Here is a 22,448-nt window from a genome sequence, read left to right as displayed (position 1 = left end):
GAACGGATGCTTTCAGCGTTTAAAAGTTCTTTGTGCAACATTTTGACTTCTCTGGAGGCTGGACCTTAAAGCAATAATGTTTATCTGTTTATCTGTGAGTTAGCCAGTCACAGCGCTGTTTGGTAACAGAAGAGCTCATTGGGTGGGAGGCTTATTTAACTTGTTCCTGAGCGTTACACTCCTCCAACATGCTGTCCCAACAGATTCTTAATTACCCAGCGCAGAGCCTGAACACCTTGAAGAATCACTTTGAAGTTTCCCAGTGATCTTCACATCGTTAGTAAACCTGTGTATGTAAAGAAACATACATTGAGTGCTTGTAAAAAAAATTATGCAGAGTTCCTAGTGTGCGCTCAGCACATAATTGCATAATAGATTGTGAGCTGCTATTATGAAAAGTTGCTCTGGTGTGCAGTTGGCTTCTTTCAGCTTTATAACAATTTAAAATGTCAACCCTGTTGAGGTCTGTTTCAGGACACCAGTAATAGCGACTCAATTGGACACCTGACCCCCGCCCCATGAAAATCATACGCAAACCTGGCATGTTTTCCGGTGGCTAGTTTTACAATAATAAAGTTTGTATCTACATACAAATGCAGTCTGCTGAGCACAACTGAAAATGACTGGGTGCCGGCACCTTCTCCTTCCCCCCATTCAAGCCTGGATTCGCCAAAGGGTGTAACAGGAGCTGCTGGGCGCCCAAGTAAACACCCCCGCCAGGACGAGGTCTCCATCTGCTGCGGGGATTTAATCCGTACTGTATTTTAGTTGCGGGATGGAGGGGGGCGTGGACAGACGGAAAGGAGGACCCCACGTGCCAGGCTCGGGGTCTCATCCCCAAATGAATGAGATAAAGGGGCTGTCCCGTCTCTCTCCCCCCACCCTGTCTGCCTGACCTCTGGGTCAGGTCACCGGGCTGCGGGGATTAGAGTCGGCTCTGAAGACACCCTTTCCTCGCCCGGATCGAGCTCCTGGCTTTGGGGAGTTGACTGCGTGTCAACCTGAAGTGCAGAGCCGAAAGAAGGCGCAGGGGCGGGCGCCTCGGGACGAAGTTTAGAGCGAGGCGGCCTCGGAAGGAAGAGGAGGGGCGAGCGCGCAAGGGGAGAGAAGGAAGAGGCGTCCGGGGAGAGGAGGGAAGGGAAGGGAGGAAGGGGGCGCAGGGAGCGCGGGGCGGGCCCGGGTGGTGCCCGGGGCGGGGCGGGGCGGCCTCACGCCTCGGGGAGGGTCTGTGGCGCGGGGCGGGGCTGGGCGGGGCGGGCACCGGGGCTTCGGCGGGGGCTGCCGGGATTGGAGCGCCGCGGAGCCCGCCCGCCTCCGCGCCTGCGGGCCTGCCAGCCCGGCGCTGTCGAGAGTGCTTGCGTCCGCTCCTGGGCCATGCCCGCGCCCAGTTCGCTGCGCGCCCGGCCCTGCTAGCTCTCCCAGGCTTCCTCTACCCGCGCCGCGCCGCACCTGGCGGCGGCCCCGGAGCCCGGCTCGGGCGGCAGCGCGGCGGCGGGCGCCTGGTCCCGGGCTGGCCGTGCGCGCCCGGCGCGGAGCACTGCGGCCATGGGGCTGCAGCCCCTCGAGTTCAGCGACTGCTACCTCGACAGCCCGTGGTTCAGGGAGCGGATCCGTGCCCACGAAGCCGAGCTCGAGAGGACCAACAAGTTCATCAAAGAGCTCATCAAGGACGGCAAGAACCTCATCGCCGCCACCAAAAGTAAGCGGGGACCTGGGCGCGCGTGGCGGGGCCGAAGTGAGCCCTTCCCGAAGCGGGACGCACGGCTCCGAGCTCCTGGGCTCTGGCGGCCAGAGGGAGCGAGAGCCCCCCCCAGACTTGGAGGCCCTGGACGCAGCCCCCTCCAGTCCCCTGGCTGCCCGGGGGAGCACCTCTCCTTCCTCTCTGTCTCTCGGGAGGGGTGCGCCGCAGCCTCTGCCGGCACCCCCTAGGTGCCCGCATCTCCCGTCCGACCCGCCCCAGGCTCCCTCAGTCTAGGGGCAGATTTTATAGAATCCCAAAGCCGCTCGCATTCTGCTGAACAGAAATTTGAGGTTGACCGCTCTGACTCGTGACTGCGCCAGAACGCTTTCCTGGAGATTCTGGGGGATTCTTCCCGAGGCCACGCACCCAGCGCTGGTGTGGGGGGTGGCTCTCGCAGCCTCCCGGCTCCCTCCACCGGGCCGGGCGGGCAGGTCCATCTGGAGGCGCACGTTCCTCTGTTCCCGCGCTGGGTTGGGGTCGGGGTCCGGGCTTGGGTCCGAGACCCGGCTGGTGAGACTGAGCCCACAGCTCGCCTTCACTCGCCAGCAGGGAATCGCGCCCAGGCCAGGCTCTCTGCCTCCTTGCCCCAGATCTCCGGCCTTCGGGGACGTGGCTTCTGGAGAAGCGGGAGCTATCGGACAGGAAAGCCGAGGGCAGCTCCTCGAGGGAGAGGACGCGCTGCTGCAGCCTCGATGCTGACCACACCTGTGGCTCATAACCCGAGCCTTTTTCTCTTGAGAGACTGGGACCCCAGCTCCTAAGTCTTAGCTTCTTCCTGGCTCTGCTTGTTTTCTCCACGTTGGGAGCTTGTCCCTTTTAACGCCGCCTGTAAACATCACCTTTGCGGCACAGTGGCGCCGCCCTCCCCCAGTTTTGCTTGAAGGAATATTACACGCATACCGAGCGTTCTGTCCCAAGTACCCAGTACGGAGCCGGGGACAGTGACTATTCAAGTCATGCATGGATTGGAATATATTTTCATGGGAAGGATTTGGCTTGCCAGCCTTGTAATTTGGGAAGCAAGTCACTCCACTTCTCTGGCTGACGTCCAAGGGTTCCCTGGGCTTCCCCTGACCTCTTTGGTGTTGGGCGATGTGGATGGGGAACTCCCTGTGTTGGGGACGTTTGGGGACGTGTATCTGGGGGGCTCCTTTGACTGCTGGCTGGCTCTCTGGCATGTGAGTGGTGGGAGGAGGGAGGGAGAGAGGGGAGGTGATGTGAAGGAGTGAGCCTGGGAGGAGGTGTGGAGTAGGTGTGTGTAACTGGAGGGAAGGACTCCTGGAGCTTGCTGGCAACCGGTGCTCCCCCCTCCCTTCTTAGTGCCCGCTGGCAGCTCTCTCTGGAGCTAGGGAGCTGGGAAGGGAGGCAAGCCAGTTTGGCCACTGGTAGATAGGAGCCTATATGCATCCCCTCTTAAGTCAACAGGACATTCGCCTGCATGGGGCGAGTCACTGTCCCCGCCCTGCATGCAGAACTTCTTGATGAATTGATGTTTTAATGCATTTTAATTCTCATGCTTCACCATAAGCAGCACCATTCATAATCGAGCCTAAGAGAGCAGCCAGAGAGTGTCTTCTCCCTCTCCCCTCTTCTCTCATTGTGTTTAATTAACTTAAATTCTTTCCCAGCTGAGGGTAGAAAACACAGCTTTAGCTCACATGGTGTTGGCAAGTTGTGAAGACTTTGCCTGCTCCGCCAGCCCAGCTTGCTCTATAAGGCTGACTCCCAGCTCCTAGCTGAGACCAAGAGCCCTTAGACTTCAAGGGCCACTGGAGTTTTATTTTCCTTCACTGTGAAGACCTGGTTACAGGACAGATGCCTAGACAGGCCATTTCATTCTTCTGTGTTCAGTTTCTCTTATCCTCCTTCTAGGCATTCGTAAGATTCCGAGTTGTTTGGAAATGGCTTGGTTGGGTCATCTGAGCTTGCAGCCCAGGTGTGTAGTTCGCCTAACCAGTGGAGCCTTTCTGTGACATCTGGGCGCCAAGTTAAGGCAGGACATGAGGCAGAGGGAGGGGCTGGAGAGAGAAAAACAATCTACAGGGTCAGCCAGTGGATAGGCTGAGATGGTTTACACTTTGTCTTGCAAAAATGGATTTCATGCCTTTTCAGGATTGTGGGTGTGAGTGATTTCTGGTTTTACTTGCCTACTCAGATGTCTCCTGCATACACTAAATACTTGTTGGATGTATGTAATTTTGACATTTTAATGTTTTGAATATTTCACAAGTTTTTAAAGGAGTAGGAGCTGAATGAATGCTGTGCTTGGTTATGTAGCAATCAGAAGATGCTTAGCATCTGTAGTTTGCTAAACACTGGTTTGGAGATGCAAAGAGGTAATAAGACAGAGACCCTTTATCTTTGATTGGATGGTCCTATAGTTGAATTCAGTTTGATCTAGGGTTTATATTTCAACTCCTGTCTGCACTGTGCTAAAGTTAAGTTTTTAAAAGGGAAACTTGGAATTACTGTTAAAAATTCAGCAAGAAAAACTTCTCGTTTTGTCAGGAATAAGTTTGTTATAGGTTAGAATGGGGAGGGTTTGCCAGGAACTCTCTCTCTCTCTTTCTTTTTAAGCCAAAGCATTGCTCACCTCTTGCTTGTGGTGGTTCGGTTTGGGGGATTGAACCTGGGACTTTGGAGCCTCAGACATGAAAGTCTTTGCATATATATATATATATATTTTTTTTTTTTTTCTTTTTTTTTTTTTAATTTTGTGTTTGTTGGGGCTTCACACCTGCACAATTTGACCACACAAGGTGGACATTTGTTTCCTTCTTAAAGATAGAAGGTGAGAGGGAGAAACACCATAGCATTGCTCTACTGCTTGTGAAGAAGCTTCCCTTTTCCATGGTGCTTCTTTGTGGTGGTTTGGGGCTTGAACCCAAGTCTTCGAGCATGGCAGAGTGAGTGAGCTATCTTATCTCCTCACCCCCTCATGAGTGTTTAAGACACAGGGCCTTGTAGAAACTTATTAGCTTTAGAAATAGCTGAGAGGAAACCAGAAGCCTGTGTTATGTGAGGAGAATGGATGAATGGGAAGATAAGTGTTGCTCATGGAGGGTCTTAAGACTGGGACCGTGGACTTATCCCCTGGAGATTTGCCAAGGGGTTTTCAGCAGAAGCTTGACATAATGGGAAAGAGATAGTGGAGAGAAAGTATTTTGACATCTGTGTGCAGGGTGAGTTCTGAGATAGCATGGGGGTAGGGAGGAGCTCCATAGAGAAGAGTCTGAAATCACTGTCTTACAGGGTCAGTTTGGAGCTCATTCACTCAATTCAATAGAGTCTTTGTCTCAGTGGTTTATTTTAGTCCTTTTTCTCTTTTCCTAGAATAACCAGTGATTTTTCAGTAGTTCAAACCTTTGGCAATCTTTTATGTGATGTCTGTGTAATTCAGATAATTACGATCTGCAGAAATGAGAAGTGTATCTGCCAGAATAACAATAAACCATTTATACTTACCTCATAAATTTAATAAAGTCATTTTCAAGAACATATATTATGTTCTAGAAAGACTCACGGGGGGGGGGGATAGCATAATGGTTATGCAAAGAGACTCTCATGCCTGAAGCTTTGAATGTTCAACTCCCCCCCACCCCCCATAAGCCAGAGCTGAGCAGTGCTCTGGTGGAAAAAAAAAAAGGGGGGGGGGGTGTTGGGAAGTAGCACAGTGGGTTAAGCACAAAGCACAAAGACCAGTGTAAGGATCCCCATTGGAGCCCTTGGCCCCCCCCACCCCCACACACTTTATCAGTGAGCCTACTCTTTTCACAGACACAAATAAGTTTGGGACCCAGGGCTAGAATTCAAGTCTTTCAGCAGTTGGTCTTAGTACTTCTAGCTGGCCTTGATAGTTTTTGGTATTGATTTTTACTCCTAACAAATCCCTATTTGCTGTCAGAGAGAACTTGTTCCTATGGCAATTTCTGTTTTTTCTTTTGGGGAATTTTTCCAAATTGTGACTGCATTGAAAAATAGAGAAATTTGGAAGACTTAGAGGATTTTGCTCTATAAGTTTAAGCCTGAGTTCTTGTAGTAGAATGGGACTGCTGTAGGAAGCCTTAGAGAAAACAGTGTCAAAGTGTTTTGAAAACTGAAATGCAAAGGGGTAGATTTTGTTTGATGTTCTCTGTGCTGTCCCACATTTATTCAATTATTTATTTATTTTATTATTTTTTATTATCACCAGGGTTATCACTGAAGAAACCACTCCCAGTGGCCAGTTTTTTTCATTCATTCATTTATTTATTTTATAGACACAGAGAATTGGAGAAGGCAGGTTGGTAGAGAGGGTGAAAGAGTAGGGGGCTGGGTGGTAGCACACATAGCACATACAAACCACTAGGACCTGTGCAAGGATCCCGGTTTGAGCTCCTGGCTCCTCACCTGCAGAGGGGTCACTTCATAAGTGGGGAAGCAGGTCTGCAGGTGTCTGTCTTTCTTCCTCTCTGTCTTCCCTCTCCTCTCAATTTCTCTCTGTCTTCTCCAATAAAAATGAAAAATGGTCACCAAGAGCAGTGGATTCATAGTGCTGGCACCGAGGCCCCAGTGATAACTCTGGAGGAAAAAGAAGGGAGAGGGAGAGTGAGAGGGAGAGAGAAACATAACTTTAGCTCTGCTCCACCACTTGTGAAGCTTCCCCCTGCAGGTGGGAGACCTGGGCCTTGAACCTGGGTCCTTGAGCATGGTAACATATGCACTCAACCAGGTGCACCACCACCTGGCCCCCCGTTCAAGTTTTTACACCTCTTCCCAGATGACTCAAGGAACGGTTTTAGGCCCATCCTGATTCATCTTAGTGGTTTTCAATTTTGGCTTATAATTAGAATCATCTAGAGAGTCGTGAAAAACTGTACGTGTGATCTTCAACAAGGCTGACACTCGTTGAGCTCTAAATCAGCTTACTAAATATACTTTGTGTATGAAATTCGATTTTTCTAGGTGAACTTTTCTGATTTTCAGTGATGCATACCTTTAACTTACATTACAATGTAATGTTATTTAGTTAGAAAAAAGAATAAGGACATTGTATTTTGGCCTATCAAACATGATCTGAAGTTGCCAGAGTCTTTGCAATCAGTTTCCTTTTCCCTGAGAAGGAGATGTGTAAAAAGAGTTCTTTACTCCTTTTCTGTGATGTTAGTTGTGAAGGCTGGAGCTACTGCTGTCATTCTGGGACCATGAATATAACTGAGGGTGAGGACTTTGGAGCAGAGAAATAGGAGAGTTGGGCTTTTGATGCCATTGTGGGAGCCACAGAATGTTCTATGCTTGGTGTCTGCTTCTAGATAGCTTATCTATTGATATAAACCAGTTTGAGTTGGGTTTTCTAGTTGAAGTCCAAATTTTGGTGGGGTTCTCTAATTGTACGCATCATAGATTTTGTGCTGATGCTCCTAATGAAGTAGAAGAGAAAACTGTTTTATTATTTAAATTGGTTTACAGTACTATACAATTTCAGTATAGTTTCATACCAGTATATTGTATAAGACTCACCGTACCCACCACCCAAGTTCCAGTGCTAATATATCAAGGAGACCCTGCTTTGAAAATGCTGTGTTAAAAAGCTAATATATGGGGCTGGGCAGTGGCGCACCTGGTTAAGTGCACAGGTTATAGTGCACAAGGACCCAGGTTCAAGCCCCCAGTCACCACCTGCATGGGGAAAGCTTCTCGAGTGGTGAAGCCGGGCTGCAGGTGTCTCTCAATCTCTCTCCCTTCCCTCTTGATTTCTGGCTGTCTTATCCAATAAATAAAGATAAAAAAAAAAAAACTAGTATATCAGAAATGCAGTTTTTTCTCTGGATGGAAAAGAATACTCATTCATTTCCTCTGTCCCAAAGAAATCCACCTGGATCCTGACAATTCAGGTGCCACTTGGAGTAAGTCTTAAACTCCCTCTCTTGGAGTTTTACTGCAGTGGGGTGGCCTCTAGTATGAATGTTAACTTGCTGTAAAAATAATTACTAACAGGCTTGCGCTGGGATCCAAACCCAGATAGGCTTTGAAGGCTTGAAGTGCTTCCCTCACTGCAGGTGGTCCTGGACTGCAGGCAGGGCTCTTTCTGTTCAGGGCCTCCACCATCCCAGCCATGTCTGCTTGGAATGTTTTGCTGGTGAGTCATCTGATCTTAAAGTCATTCTGACACACAGCCTTGCCCTTGCCTTCCCATTGGCTGGGCTCCTGTGACCACTTCCTCTTAGGTTTTTTTTTTTTTTTTTTTTTTTTTAAGGAGGACCTGGGAGCATTATTAACTCTTGGAAGAGGAGGAGGAAGATTTGTGTGTATTATTATTATTATTTAGTTTTTTTTCCTTTTCCTTAAATCACTTTATTGTGGAAAATAATGATTTCCAAAGCAGTTGTTGTCACTTGAGAACATTTTCTTTATTTCCCAGTGACAAGTGTTCATGCACCACTCCTACTGCTAGCTGAGGTCTCCCTGTACCATTGTGCACTGGGTCCCTGGTTTCCTCTCAGCCCCCTCCTGCCTCCCGTTTTAAAGTCTTGGCTCTGCTGCCAGAGACCACATCTAGTAAGTTTCACTCTGAGTTCTCAGTTACTTTGTTTCTTAAGTTCCATCTGTGAGTGAGGTCACTTGGTATTTGTCCTCCTCCTCCTGGCTTATCTCACTTAACATGATCCCTTCCTATTTTTTGTAAGTTTTTGCCATAGCAGTGAAGTAAAAGGGGTTTACAGATGATAAGATAGTACACATAGAAAATACAAAAGAATCCACTAGAAGACTTATGGAAATTTTTTTAGGTAGTAGAGTATGGTGGCAGACTGCAGAATTAATATACAAAATAATCCGTGGCAGCCCTTTACGTTTAGTAGTTAAAATAGCCGAGGAGACTGTGGCAGAGATGATGAGCGTAGGTTGAGGTGCTGTCAAGCCCTGCCACTCACTCTCTGGATTAGGAACAAGCTGTGGAAATTTTCTCTGTGTTGTCATCTGCAGAGTGGAGCTTAGAATACTGTTATGTACTCGATAGGGTTGCTAGCTGGCCTAAATGAATTAGTCCATGTAAAATGTTTAGGGAGCAAGGTGTTGGCACAAGGACCTACGCAGGGTCCTGAAGTCCAGCCCCCACTCCCCACCTGCAGTGGGGATAACCTCATAAGTGATGAGGCAGATGTGCAGATGTCTGTCTCTCTCCCTCTCTACTTCACCTTCCCCTCTCAATTTGTCTCTTTCCTACTGAGTAAAATGGGGGAGAAGAAAAAAGAAAAGAAAGGAAAAAATGGCTGCCGGGAGCTGTAGATTCCTAATGCCAGCTCCAGCCCCAGTGATAACCCTGGCCGGAAAAAAAAATGAGAATATGCACTCAAAAGCTCTCACATAACTACAATTACAGGCAGAGATGTGAATGTCAAGCCCCCTTTCTTGCCTGAAAAGTAGTGATTCACGCTCAAAGACTATCTCACCAGTTACACTAAGTGTTCGCTCTAAGACCATATTTGTCCTGCCATCAGCAGGACCAGTGACTGGGAAGACAGTATTTAGGCTCTGGAAGCCTTCTCCTGCTAGGATTTTTTTTTTTTCCTCCAGGGTTATTGCTGAGGCTCAGTGCCTGCACTATGAATCCACTGCTCGTGGAGGCTGTTCTTTCCCCTTTTTTAATGTTATTATTATTGTTGTTATTGCTATTGTTGGCTAGGACAGAGGTAGGGGAGATGACTCAGATCCCAGGACTTTCATGAGTGAAGCCCCTCGCTTGATCCCTGGCACTGTATGTAACAGTGAATGCTCTGATGGCGCTCATGCATTTTTTTATTTGCTTATTTATTTTATTGCCACCAGGGGCTCAGTGTCTGCACAACAAATCCATTGCTCCTGGCGGCCAATTTTTTTCTCTATTTGATAGAACAGAGAGAAATTGAGAGGGGAAGGAGAGATTGAGTGTGGGAGAGACAGAGAGACTCCTGAAGTACTTGCTTCCCCTCTGCAGCCGCCTTTCCCCCGAGTAGTGGCTTGAAGCCGGGCCCTTTCACATAACGTGTGTGTGCTTAAGCAGGTGTAGCTCTGCCCTGCCCCTCATGCAAAATTAACAATAATAAGAATAATCCCTCAAAAACAAAAACTTAAAGATGACAGTGATACTGTTAGAAGATATTAACTCCAGTGTTGAAGATGTAGAAAACCCTTCCAGGGTCATTGACTGTACTCATGTTTGCTGTGGGGGGAAGTTTGCCAGCAAGAGAAGCAGAGAGGATGTTCTGAGAGCAGTTATGAAAGTCTGTCCTCTGCAGAGGAATCCTCAAACTTCCCTGGACAGATGCCCAAGGAAGCTGTGTTGAAATCTGTGACTCCTCTAGCTGTTTAGCACCTTCAACTTTTCCTTTTTGTCAGAAAAGTGGCAAGAATTACACCGGATTGGAAAAGGTTGTGCATCCTGCTAGGGCACCATAAATCATAATTTTAGTGATGGATGGCTGTATTTGGCAGTAAGGAAGCAGAGTCACCATTTGACCACAGGTAAGGGTGTCTTTTGTCAATTAAGAAAGCTTCATGGTTGAAACATTGTTCTGGAAGTATTGCTCTGTGGGATTCATTGTTGCCTTTTATTGCCTCTGCCATTGTCTATCTAGTTTAAAGAAGTTTGCTAGGTTTTTCTTGGATTTATTTTTGAGAGACTGGGGTTGAACCTGGGACCTTATGCATCTACAATGTGTGTTCTACCACTGAGTTATATCTCTGTTTCCAGCTCTTTACTTCAGGAGTTTCAGCAGATTATTTAGAAATTTGTAGATTCTGGGAGTTGGACAGTAGCGCAGTGAATTAAGTGCAAGGACTGGTGTAAAAGGATCCCTGTTCGAGTCCCTGGCTCCCCACTTGCAGGGGAGTCGCTTCACAGTCGTTGAAGCAGGTCTGCATGTGTCTATCTTTCTCTCTCCCTCTGTCTTCCCTTCCTCTCTCCATTTCTCTCTGTCCTATCTAACAATGATGACATCATTAACAACAGCAATAATAACTACAACAGCAATAATAACTACAGCAACAATAATAACAACAATAATAATAAAAAACAAGGGCAACAAAAGGGAATATATATATGTGTGTGTGTGTATATATATATATATGTGTATATATATGTATATGAAATTTGTAGATTCTGATTCCAACAAAGGGTATTTAGATGTTTTACTTGGCTACTTTTGATGGAATTACATTTCCTACCCAAACAGGCAATTTCAAACTGCATTTGAAGATTGTTGGTTAAAATGCCTGTGATTTTAATAACAGTAGCTAACTTTTATAAAGCATTTACCATTTGCTTTCCTTTGTGCCAGATTCAGCACTGGCATTACGCTATTTAATGTGAAGACTTGTTCAACAAGATACATTATTATTTACCCCACTTTATAGATTAGGGCACTGTACTTACAGAGGTTAATAGCTTGCTCAGATGGCACAATTTGCCGGTGGTGGAGCTGGAATGTGAACCCACATTTGTCTAACTCCAAAACCCTTAACCACAATAATATGCTGTCTGTAGAAGGGCTGTAGCTGTGGTCTTGTGGCAGGGGAAGTTATTATGATAAGTTTTGGTTATCAGAAATGTGTACGATTCGTGATATACTGTGGACACTGTTCTTATTAGCTTCTCACAAAGACCATGATTGCAAACTTGAATTATAAGACCCCCTGGGGGTGGTTGTTACTAATTTGTGTAATCAGAGTAGATTCAGAGATGGGTTGATTTAGGATTAATTATTAGTTCTAGATCTCCATTAAGACAAAACATTTCCTTCTGAGTCTCTCTCTCTCTTTTTATAAATTTTTTAAAAAATATTTATTTATTATCTTTTACTGCCCTTGTTTTATTATTGTAGTTATTATTCTTGTCATCATTGTTCAATAGGACAGAGAGAAATGGAGAGAGGAGGGGAAGACAGAGAGGGGAGAGAAAGATACCTGCAGACCTGCTTCATCACCTGTGAAGTGACCCCCCTGCAAGTGGGGAGCTGAGGGCTCGAACCAGGATACTTCAGCCCGTCTTTGCACTTTGCGCCACCTGTGCTTAACCCACTACCGCCGGACTTCCCCTTCTGAGTCTTTTAACCTCCAGCTCTCTCCCCTCAAGACTTCCTTTCCTTCACATTTCTTGTCCCATCCAACAGTAAATTTTAAAAAAGAGAACATTTAAAATTAACCTTTTTAAAAAATTTTTTTCTTTTTTTCCCCTTTTGTTGCCCTTGTTGTTGTTGTTATTAATGTCGTTGTTGTTGGATGGGACAAAGAGAAATGGAGAGAGGAGGGCAAGACAGAGAGGAAGAGAGAAAGATAGACACCTGCAGATCAGCTTCACCGCCTGTGAAGCGACTCCCCTGCAGGTGGGGAGCCGGGGTTCGAACCGGGATCCTTATGCCGGTCCTTGCACTTCACACCATGTGCGCTTTACCTGCTACACTACCGCTTGACCTCCTAACCTCCTATTTTTAATATTTAAATTTTTGTTTCTTTTTTATAATTTTATTTATTTATTATTGGATAGATAGAGACAGATAAATTGAGAGTGGAGAGGGAGATAGAGAGGGAGAGAGACCCCTGTAGACCAGCTTCACTACTCGTGAAGCTTTCCTCCTGCAGATGGGGACTAGGGGCTTGAACCCGGGTCCTTGCTCACTGTAGTGTGTGTGCTTAACCAGGTGTGTCACCACCCAGCCCTGAGATATTGGGGACTGGGCAGTGCCACACTGGGTTAAGCAAATAAAGTACAACGTTTAAGGACCCACACATGGGTCCTGGTTCAAGTCTCCCCAGCTCCCCACATGCAGGGGGGTCACTTCTTAAGTGGTGAAGCAGGAGCAGTGCTGTCATGTCTCCTCACTGTTTCTCTCTCCTCTCTGTCTCTCTAAACTGAAAAAAGCAGAACTCCATTAAGGGCCTTTTTGTTCTTTTGAAACCAGAGCTCTAGTAGGATGTAAAGAGAGAAAGGGTGTTCATACTTACTAGCGGGCAGTGGCCTTAACTCTGTCATTTGGTTAGGTCAGGTGAACTTGATTTTATGGCAGGGACTGGTTGGTACCTTGTGGTCATCCTCCAAGCAAACCGGAATCACAGCCTGCTTTTATTTAATTACTTAATGTAGGAACGGAATTTACAAACTTGCCAAGGTGATGCCTTAGTATTGAAGAAGGCTAGGGGCCCTTTGGTGGCTCACTTGGTAGAGCACACAGGTCACCATGCTTGAGAAAGGCTTGACCTCTTTCCTCCTCTCTGTCTCTACCTATCTCTGTCTCTCATAAAAAAAAAAACTTAAAAATAAAGGGGGAATGACTGAGTAAGAAGTAGAACATCAGGGGGCCCGGCAGTTACACAGCGGGTTAAGTGCACATGGCATGAAGCACAGGGACCTGCCCAAGGAAGGATTCACTTCGAGCCCCTGACTCCCCACCTGCGGGGGTAGGGGGGGTCCGCTTCACAAGTGGTGAAGCAGGTATGCAGGTGTATATCTTTCTCTCCCCCTTCTGCCTTCCCATCCTCTCTCAATTTCTGTTTATTCAACAACAATAATAACAGTAGCAACAGGGGCAACAAAATAGAAAAAATGACCTCCAGGAGCAGTAGACTAGTAGTGCAGGCACAGAGCCCCAGTGATAACCCTGGAGGCAAAAAAAAAAATCACTTCAGCACACAATGTTGGGGAATCAATCCTGAGGCCACAGGCTTGCAAGTCTTGTGCTCTCCTCACTGGGCTACTTCCCAGGCCGCTGATATTCTTCTCCTTAAACAAGCCTCCTCTCAGGCTGGAAAAGCCTGAGACTGGATGCCAAGGGTGGGTGGGCAGGCAGGCAGGTAGGCAGGCATCAGCCCCTGGTGGCTACCAGTTCCCGCCTGGCCTGCCTCCCTGGCTGAACCAGAATTTCCTCCCTGGGCTTCCTGAGGAAGATGTTAATCCTGTGCCACTGAATATTTCACCGGTGAGTATGAGTCCTCCTTCCTGGTCCACTGCTTCTCCCACAGGGGTAACCTGCTGGTCTGGTGCGAGGTACGCCTTCCGCCCCATCTATTAGCCTTGGTGATGCACGTGATTAGAGGAAACCAATTTGACCAGAGAAATGCCCCCCTCAGCTCCGAGTGCAGGAGTGCAGGCTGTCTGATACTTTGCACAAAACCTGAGATTTTTTTTTCTGACCGTGAGGTTGACTGCCACTTGCCAGTGGTATTAACTTCTGCAAGCAACTCAAACCCTCATGCATTTGTGTTTGTCAGTAAAATATTTACATAGCTTTCTGTCTGCTAGTGAAATACTGACAGTAAGAATTTTTCCACGTGTAGTGGCAGTATTTAGTTATTCATTTCATTTTTCCTGAGCTATACTCCGCTCTGGATTTCAGTGGTGCCTGGGATTGAGGAAAGAGTTTAGGGACCTGGGCAGCAGTCATGTGCTCTACTGCTGAGCCTTGTCCACAGGCTCAAGATCATGGCTTTTGAATTCAGAGGTACTGAGTAACCTTGGGCAACTTGCTTAACTTGTCTGTGCCTTGATTTTTATCTTTAAAATGTGAACAGTAAATTTTATCTTCCTAAATGTTGCTACAATTAATTATTTGTACAGCACTTAGAAAACTGTTGCAATCCTTGTGTATGTACCCTATATGTCTTTAGCTAAGTGTAGAAAAAAAAATGTAGCCATTTGTTCTTAATCATCTCTGCCATAAGCTCAGTTATGGCAGTGGAGAAGTGGCAGACGAAATTCTAGTGTGGACCAGAGGTAAGTAAGAGACCCTCATGTACTGTTCTGTTTTTTTTTTTTTTTGCCACTAGTTTTTCACACACTTGCCTGATTCCACTGTTCCTGGTGTATACTCCCCCCCATCTCTCTCTCTCTCTCTCTCTCTCCTACTCCTCCAAGTTTTAGGTGCGAGACAACGCAGCACTGCTCCACTGCTAGTGCTGGGGGCTCAAATCCAAGTCCTTATGCTTGGTAAAGTGTATGCACTGTAGCGGTGAGCCACCCTCTGACCCCTGTGTATATATATCTGTGCAGAGGTTAGACCTCCATTTGGAAGAGGCGGAAGATTAAACCAGCATTGTCTTTCACACTGTTGAGTAAGAAGGGGCTGCTTGGCCCTAGTTAGCAGGACTGACTAGTTTAGAGGCTCAAATGCGATGTCAAGGAAGTCATGACTTTGGATTTGAAACCAAAAGGTCACTGGGAGTTTTCCAGTTTGAGGGAGGGGAGAAATTTTGCACGTTATGGAGGCCAGAGAGCATGAGGGTAGCTGGAAGAAGGAGCTAGGGCAGGTTTACAGAGGGCCAGGGCCAGGGCCAGGGGCTGGAAGGGCCTCAAAAGCTGGCGAGTCACCTGAGACTTCATTGGAAGGACAGCTGGAAGTGATGGAAGCCTTTGGAGCCAGGATTCAGTTCACCCCAACGTTGCAAATGAGGCTTTCTCAGGCCTGGGAGTCTGAAGTGGATTTGAAGAAAACTCACCTGGATGTTGGAAGGTGGGTGGGAGTGAGTCATTAGGCCTGAGGCTTTGGTGGCAGAAGAGGCAGATTCTGGAGCCTGGAGGGATCCACAGGCTGCAGCTTTGATGGCAGAGGAGGAGGTTGAAGAGTATGTGGGGACTGAGGGAGCAGGCATCCAGGATTCCTCAGCCCTTGGCTTAGCCAGCTAACAGCTGTGCCCAGAGGTGGTCCAGCTGGAGGAACAGGTTTTCTAGGGGAGAGGAGATATTTTTTTGGTTTTGGTTTGTCGAGGCTGAGGTGGTTCTGAGATGTGCTGTGGGCGCAGCCAGTAGTTGGTGTCTTTTATGAACGTGTCTCAGGAACACACGCAGCATGCAGCTAGGAAATAGTACGAGGCAGAGGGCAAATGTAGAGGTGAAAGGCAGAGCACTTGCTGGCAAATCTGAAGACAACCAGCTTCCTTTCCTTCCTTCCTTCCTTCCTTCCTTCCTTCCTTCCTTCCTTCCTTCCTTTCTTCCTTCCTTTCTTTCTTTCTCTTTCTCTTTTTTAAAATACTTATTTTCCCTTTTGTTGCCCTTGTTGTTTAACATTGTTGTGGTTAGTGATGTCATTGTTGTTGGATAGGACAGAGAGAAATGGAGAGAAGAGGGGAAGAGAGAAATGGAGAGAAGATGGGAAGACAGAGAGGGGGAGAGAAAGACAGACACCTGCAGACCTACTTCACTGCTTGTGAAGTGACTTCCTTGCAGGTGAGGTGGGGAGCCGGGAGCTTGAACCAGGATCCTTAGGCCGGTCATTGCGCTTTGTGCCACGTGCGCTTAACCCGCTGCGCTACCGCCTGACTCCCCCTTTTTTTCTTTATTTAAAAAATAATTTGGGGTGGGGGTATAGCATAATGGTTATGCAAAGAGACTTTCATGCCTGAGGCTCTCAAGTCCCAGGTTCAATTCTCTATACCACCATAAGCCAGAGCTGAGCAGTGCTCTGGTAAAAAAAAATATATATATATTTTATTGGGTACAAACAGATGGGGGGGGAGATAAAAGGAGAAAGGAGGACACCAGCACAGCTTCACTGCTCATGGATTCCCCTAACCCTCACTGCCCGAGGGAACTGAGGGGCTTGAACGCAGGTTCTTACCCAAAGTATTATGAGCTCAACCAGGTGTACCCTTTTTTTCTTAGTTTTTTTTTTTAAATTTTGGTGTCACTAGGGTTATCTGTGGGACTCTGCCCGCATGACTTTGGCATTCCAGGGAGAAAGAGGAGAGACACCACAGCACTGCTCCTCCGCCTGTGAAGGTTCTCTCGAGTGCTGTGTGGCGGCTGGAGCTCGAGCCCAGGCCCTCTTGCATGACAGAATATGTGCTCTGCTAGGTGAACTCTCTTCTGCTTTCCTAAAGGACTCCAGCTTTCAAGGGGCGGGTAGAGAAGTTTCAGACCAGTAGCCATTGCGGGAGATGGAAGACTGGAAGAGAGAGTCTTCCACACCCAAGAGAAAGAATATGTTAAAAAGTAGGAGGAGCAGACAAGGTCAGAGGACAGAGAAATCAAGTCTTGGATAGGCAGTCCTCAAGACACAGTAAAATGCCTCCATTTTAGACTTGATTTTGTTAGCTCTTTTAGAGTTGAATACTACATTCAAGCAAGATTCATTAATATTGGTCACTTAAATTTTTTTAAATATGGGGCCTGATGGTGATACACCCAGGTAAGCATATATCTTTTTTTTTTTTAAATATTTTATTTTATTTATTTGTTCCCTTTTGTTGCCCTTGTTGTTTTATTATTGCAGTTATTATTGTTGTTGTTGGATAGGACAGAGAGAAATGGAGAGAGGAGGGGAAGACAGAGAGGAGGAGAGAAAGACAGACACCTGCAGACCTGCTTCACCGCCTGTGAAGCGACTCCACTGCAGGTGGGGATAAGCATATATCTTACCAGATACAAGGACCCCAGTTCGAGCCCCTGCTCTTCACTTGCAGGGGGTCTGCTTTATGAGTGGTGAAGCTGGTATGCAGGTGTCTGTCTTCCTCTCTCAATTTGTCTGTCCTATCAAAAAAAAAAAAAAAGAAAAGAAAAATGGCTGCCAGGAGCAGTGGATTTATAGTGCCAGCACTGAGCCCCGGGTGGCAGTTTAAAAGAATTTTTTTTTCTTTTTCAAATGAAAGTACCTTTTTCTTTTCCACTGAGCAAAACTGCTTATTTTCTTGTTTCACTTCAGAAGACTCATACTGGTTCATTTTGATTGGCCAGAAGAAAATTTTGATAACTTCTGGAAAGTTTCTAGGACTTACAGTATCTACCTTCTTATCTGAGAGGAGAGGAGGAATAGAACCTTTGCACTAAAGATAAAGTAATTGCCCATGATCTAAAAAATCCTTTCTTTCTGTTTGCTAGCTAGCATTGGAACTATTAAGTTCAGATTAGTTGAAAAAAACCAATTATTTTTTTTTAAATTTTTATGTATAAAATGGAAATATTGACAAGACTATAGGATGAGAGGGATACACTTTCATACAGTTCCCACTACCAGAGTTCTGTATCCCAGCCCTTCCCTTGAAAGCTTTTCTACTCTTTATCCCTCTGGGAGTATGGACCCAGGATCATAATGGGGTGCAGAAGGTGGAAAGTCTGGTTTCTGTAATTGCTTCCCCACTGAACATGGGCGTTGGCAGGTCGATCCATACTTTCAGCATGTTTCTGTCTTTCCCTACTGGGGTGGGGGTCGTCTGCCTAGTGAAGTCTGGTTGGCATCATGGTAGCATCTGGAACCTGGTGGCTGAAAAAAAATTAATATATAAAGCTGAACAAATTGTTGACTAATCATGAACCTAAAGGCAAGAATATTGCAGATGAAGATTTGAGCTCTCAGTTTTGGAAAAAGCTAGTGGGTGTATTTTAGGTATATTCCAAGAGGCCCATGACTTTACTAGTTTTTGCCTGAGCCTGACAGTTATTGTCTGGGGAGATGGTTTCATAGTTGGATAAAGGACTATAAAGCTGGATCAGGGAAGAGAGTAGCTCCCAAATATGGGAAAAGTATATAAATATTAACTGTAAACCCTGCCAATTTGATCTGGGGCCCATATTTAGCACAGGAGCCTATGTAACCTCTGCATCCCTGTAGGCCTGTGCTCACATTTGTGGTCACGGATAGAACATTCCAGACTGTACTAATTTCAGGACCCATCTTCCTTAGGTGGTAGGTGCAGTATGTTATCCAGACTCCCTTTGGAGTGTGGAACAGTCAGTCACTACCATTATTGATCCACATTGAAGGCAAGGCCCTATAGGGGCCCACAAAGGGGTCCATTATGTTGTTCCTGATGGAAATGCCAGTGACGGTGGAGAGAGGGATCTGTTAGAGGTTTAGGCCCATCATGTCTGTGTGGGAATCCCCCAACTAGGGCCCCAGGCGATGGGTGGCCTGTTAGTGACTAAAGAGTCATCATTACAGTATGCCCGTTTCTTGCCCTTATTCAGCTTTTGTAGTCCTTACTTTGTCTGACAAGGTTAGCTTTGGAGTGACTTGAAGGAAGTGTAATAGGAGGTAGGTGAGGAGGGTATCTAGGTCTAAGTAGGAACTATTTCATTAGGTACTTTACGGTGTCTTTTTAGGTCTTTCTACTTGGCTTGCTTCATTTATTGACTCACTGCAGACTATTGTGCACTTTTACTTTAAGGTATAGATTTTCCGCTAACTTACAGATACTTCTGTACATGTGCCCTATCTCATGGGCCCAGGTCTATAGCTAGGTTTTGGGGTTTTGTTAAGAAGTGCACCACCATTTCCAGTGGAAAACTGGGGCATATTACGCATGTACAAACTATTGTATTTACTGTCGACTGTAAAACATTAATCTCCTGGGAGCCGGGCAGTAGCGCAGCGGGTTAAGTGCACGTAGTGTGAAGTGCAAGGACTGGCACAAGGATCCAGGTTCAAGCCCCCAGATCCCCACTTGCAGGGGAGTCGCTTCACAGGCAGTGAAGCAGGTCTGCAGGTGTCTGTCTTTCTCTCCCCCTCTCTGTCTTCCCCTCTTCTCTCCATTTCTCTCTGTCCTAACAATGACGACAATAATAACTACAACAATAAAACAAGGACAACAACAGGAAAAATAAATAAACAAAATATTAAAAAAAAACATTAATCTCCTAATGAAAAAAAAAAGGAAGTGCACTACCCAAAATGGAATTAAGGAGTCCTATAAGCTAGGAAAGGTCTCACCAGAGTAATGAAGCTGAGGGTTGACATCCCATGTCTGCTGTCTCTGGACACAGTCCGAAGTGAAACATGCTGAGGAGGTGCTGGTTGCATTGATTGGGTTGGGATCAGCAGATGCATTTATCAGTTGGTATAAATTGAGAGGAGCATTTGGGAAAGTGAGCCCCACCCTACGGGTTTCAGGACTGGGAGAAATATGGGCTTTATAGAGAAAAGGGAAGGTTCCTGCTGTCTTAGAGTTTAAAAAGGCAATAGATAGTTATTGCTATGACCAAATTATTTGGCATTTGGGTTAACTTTGAAAATCCCATTGTTAGGATTTGCTGGATCATACCAGACCTCACCATAATTTGTGTCCTTTTATGCTATTTACATAGCTGTAAATTATAAAGTAATGCCATCAGTTGTTTCTGTTCTTCCTGGTCTAAGCTTTTAGGAGATTTACTATTTCTTATTTTTTCAAATATTTATTCCCTTTTGTTGCCCTTGTTTTATTGTTGTAGTTGTTATTGATGTCGTCGTTGTTGGATAGGACAGAGAGAAATGGAGAGAGGAGGGGAAGACAGAGGGGGAGAGAAAGATAAGACACCTGCAGACCTGCTTCACCACCTGTGAAGAGACGCCCCTGCAGGTGGGGAGCCAGGGGCTTGAACCTGGTGATCCTTAAGCCGGTCCTTGAGCTTTGCGGTATGTGCGTTTAACCCCCTGCGCTACCGCCTGACTCCCAGGAGATTTAATGTTTCAAAGAACAAGTCATTATTAGGACTGTATTAACAATTTGAGCCCATTGTTAAAATTCAAGTCTATCAACTTGAAGTTTTAATTGCTTAGATTGAAGTTTGAGACATTCGATCCATAAAAAAGAAAAAAAAAATAATTCTTTAGGAAAGACCTCTTGTAATTTTTTTTTTTTCACTTCCAGGGTTATTGTTGGGCTTGTTGCCTGCACTACCAATTCACTGCTCCTGGAGGCCATTTTTCCCAATTTTTGTTACTGTTATTGTTGTTGTTGGATAGATAGGACAGAAAAATCGAGAAAGGAGGGGCAGACGGAGAGAGGGAGAGAAAGTAGACACCTGCAGACCTACTTTACCACCCATGAAGTGACCCCCTGCAGGATTGGGAGCCAGGGGCTCGAACTGGAATCCTAATGCTGGTCCTTGCGATTCGACTCATGTGCCCTTAACCCGCTGTGCTACCTACCACCTAGCCCCCAATCTCTTGTAATTCTTCAAGAGCAGTGATGTGTCAAAAGCCTTTCTCTCTTCTTAAAAAAAAAAAAAAAAAAATCAAAACCACTATCTAATGCAAAAGAGAAGACAATTGAGCACCGACCTGGCCATGTAAGATTCCAGGCATGGAACCTGGGGCTTCAGGTTAATAAGCTTGTGCTCTCCTTGCTGGGACACCTCCCAGTCACCCTTCTTTGCCCACTGGATCTGTATCTGCTGGCAGCAGGCACATACCTACTTAGAGAAGTGAAGTGTGTGGGTTTCAGCTTCATCAGAGGCAGGTATTCTATGTCTTTAGGGGACAATTTTTTTTGCCTCCAGGGTTATTGCTGGACTCAGTGCCTGCACCATGAATCCACTGCTCCTGGAGACCATTTTTTTCCTCTTTTGTTGCCCTTGTTGTTGTAGCCTTGTTGTTATTATTGTTATTGTTGATGTTGTTCGTTGTTGAATAGGACAGACAGAGATGGAGAGAGGAGGGGAAGACGGGGGGGGGAGAGAAAGATAGACACCTGCAGACCTGCACCGCCTGTGAAGTGACTCCCCTGCAGGTGGGGATCTGGGGGCTCGAACCAGGATCCTTACGCCAGTCTTTGCGCTTTGTGCCACGGGCGCTTAATCAACTGTGCCACCGCCCGACCCCCCAGGGGACAAATTCTTTACCTCTTGGTAACCTATCTCTGTGGGAAGTTCAGGGGAAGGCTTAGAAATATTGCTTCTTAAATAAAGTGGAGGTTAGGATTATTTGTTAGGACAGACTATAAAAGATTTATTTAGTGAGAGAGAGGTACTGAGACTATAGCACTGCTCTCGCATATGTGGTGCCAGAAGTTGAACTCTGGGTCTCAGATTTGCAAAGTATGTACTTTGTCTGCTGAGCCACCTCCCCAGCTGCTGGTTTTTTTTTTTTTTTTTTTTTAAGATTTATTTATTAGAGAGAGAGGGAAAGGAGAGAAAGGGCAGATGGAGAGGGGGAGAGAGGGAGAGAGGGAGAACTACAGCATTACTCTGGCACATGTGATGCTGGGGATGCTAGATAGGCAGAGTTCAGTGCTCGAGCCTTCAATGCTTGATCCACTGTGCTATCGCCTAGGCCACCCAAGACACTAATTTTATTTATTTTATTTTATTTTATTTATATTCCCACTAGGGTTATTACTGGGACTTGGTGCCTGTATGACGAATCCACCGTTCCTGGTGGCCCTTTTTTGTTTTTTTTCCTTTTAAATTTGATAAGACAGAAAGAAATTGAGAGATGAGGGAAAAGGAGAGAGAAAGAGAGACACCTGCAGACCTGCTTTACAGCAGGAGCTGAGCTGGGACTTGAACCCAGGTCTTATGCATGGTAATGTATGTACTCAACTGGGTATGCCACTGCTTGGGACCCCCAACTGCTGACTTTAAAATGAGGAAATCTGACAGGCATATAGAGAAGTTGTCCAAAGAGGTTAATTAATTAATTTTATTGCATTAGGATTATCATTGTGGCTCAGTCTCCATAGAATGAATTTTGGCTCCTGGTGGCCATTTTTTTCTTTTTCCTTTGACAGAGACAGAAATTGGGAGGGGGGGGGAAGGAGGAGGGGGAGGGAGAGAGAGAGAGAGAGAGACATGGGTTAACTATCATCTCTACAACTATCTGTCTGCATTTGTACACAACTGCCCTCTTTTTCTTCTAGGTCCAGTCCTCTCTTTCCTTCCAAGCCACACATAATCCTGTTACTTCATCCAAATATTTCTCCCATTTTCGTCCTTTTTCTGGGACCCGAAGGAGCTAGAATTCAGAGTCCTCTTATTCTCTTCCTCCTATCACTTCTTCCCCACTGG

The 22,448-nt window shown here is 46.1% G+C and overlaps 1 protein-coding gene across 2 annotated transcripts in view; it reads left to right on the top strand.

Moving 5' to 3' along the window:
• The first annotated feature begins 1,202 nt into the window (after nucleotides 1-1,202).
• ARHGAP10 (Rho GTPase activating protein 10) overlaps nucleotides 1,203-22,448 on the top strand; it is a 264,608-nt gene continuing 243,362 nt past the window's right edge. For both annotated transcript variants that reach the window (XM_060178991.1, XM_060178990.1), the window contains exon 1: nucleotides 1,203-1,699. In XM_060178991.1, coding sequence (XP_060034974.1) covers nucleotides 1,546-1,699 — 154 coding nt within the window. In that variant the 5' untranslated portion in view covers nucleotides 1,203-1,545. The remainder of the gene's footprint in view (nucleotides 1,700-22,448) is intronic.

Source organism: Erinaceus europaeus, chromosome 19 (assembly GCF_950295315.1).
Source record: "Erinaceus europaeus chromosome 19, mEriEur2.1, whole genome shotgun sequence".
Lineage (NCBI taxonomy): Eukaryota > Metazoa > Chordata > Mammalia > Eulipotyphla > Erinaceidae > Erinaceus > Erinaceus europaeus.
Note: the sequence above shows the minus strand (reverse complement) of the source record. Positions and strands in the feature narration are given on the sequence as shown.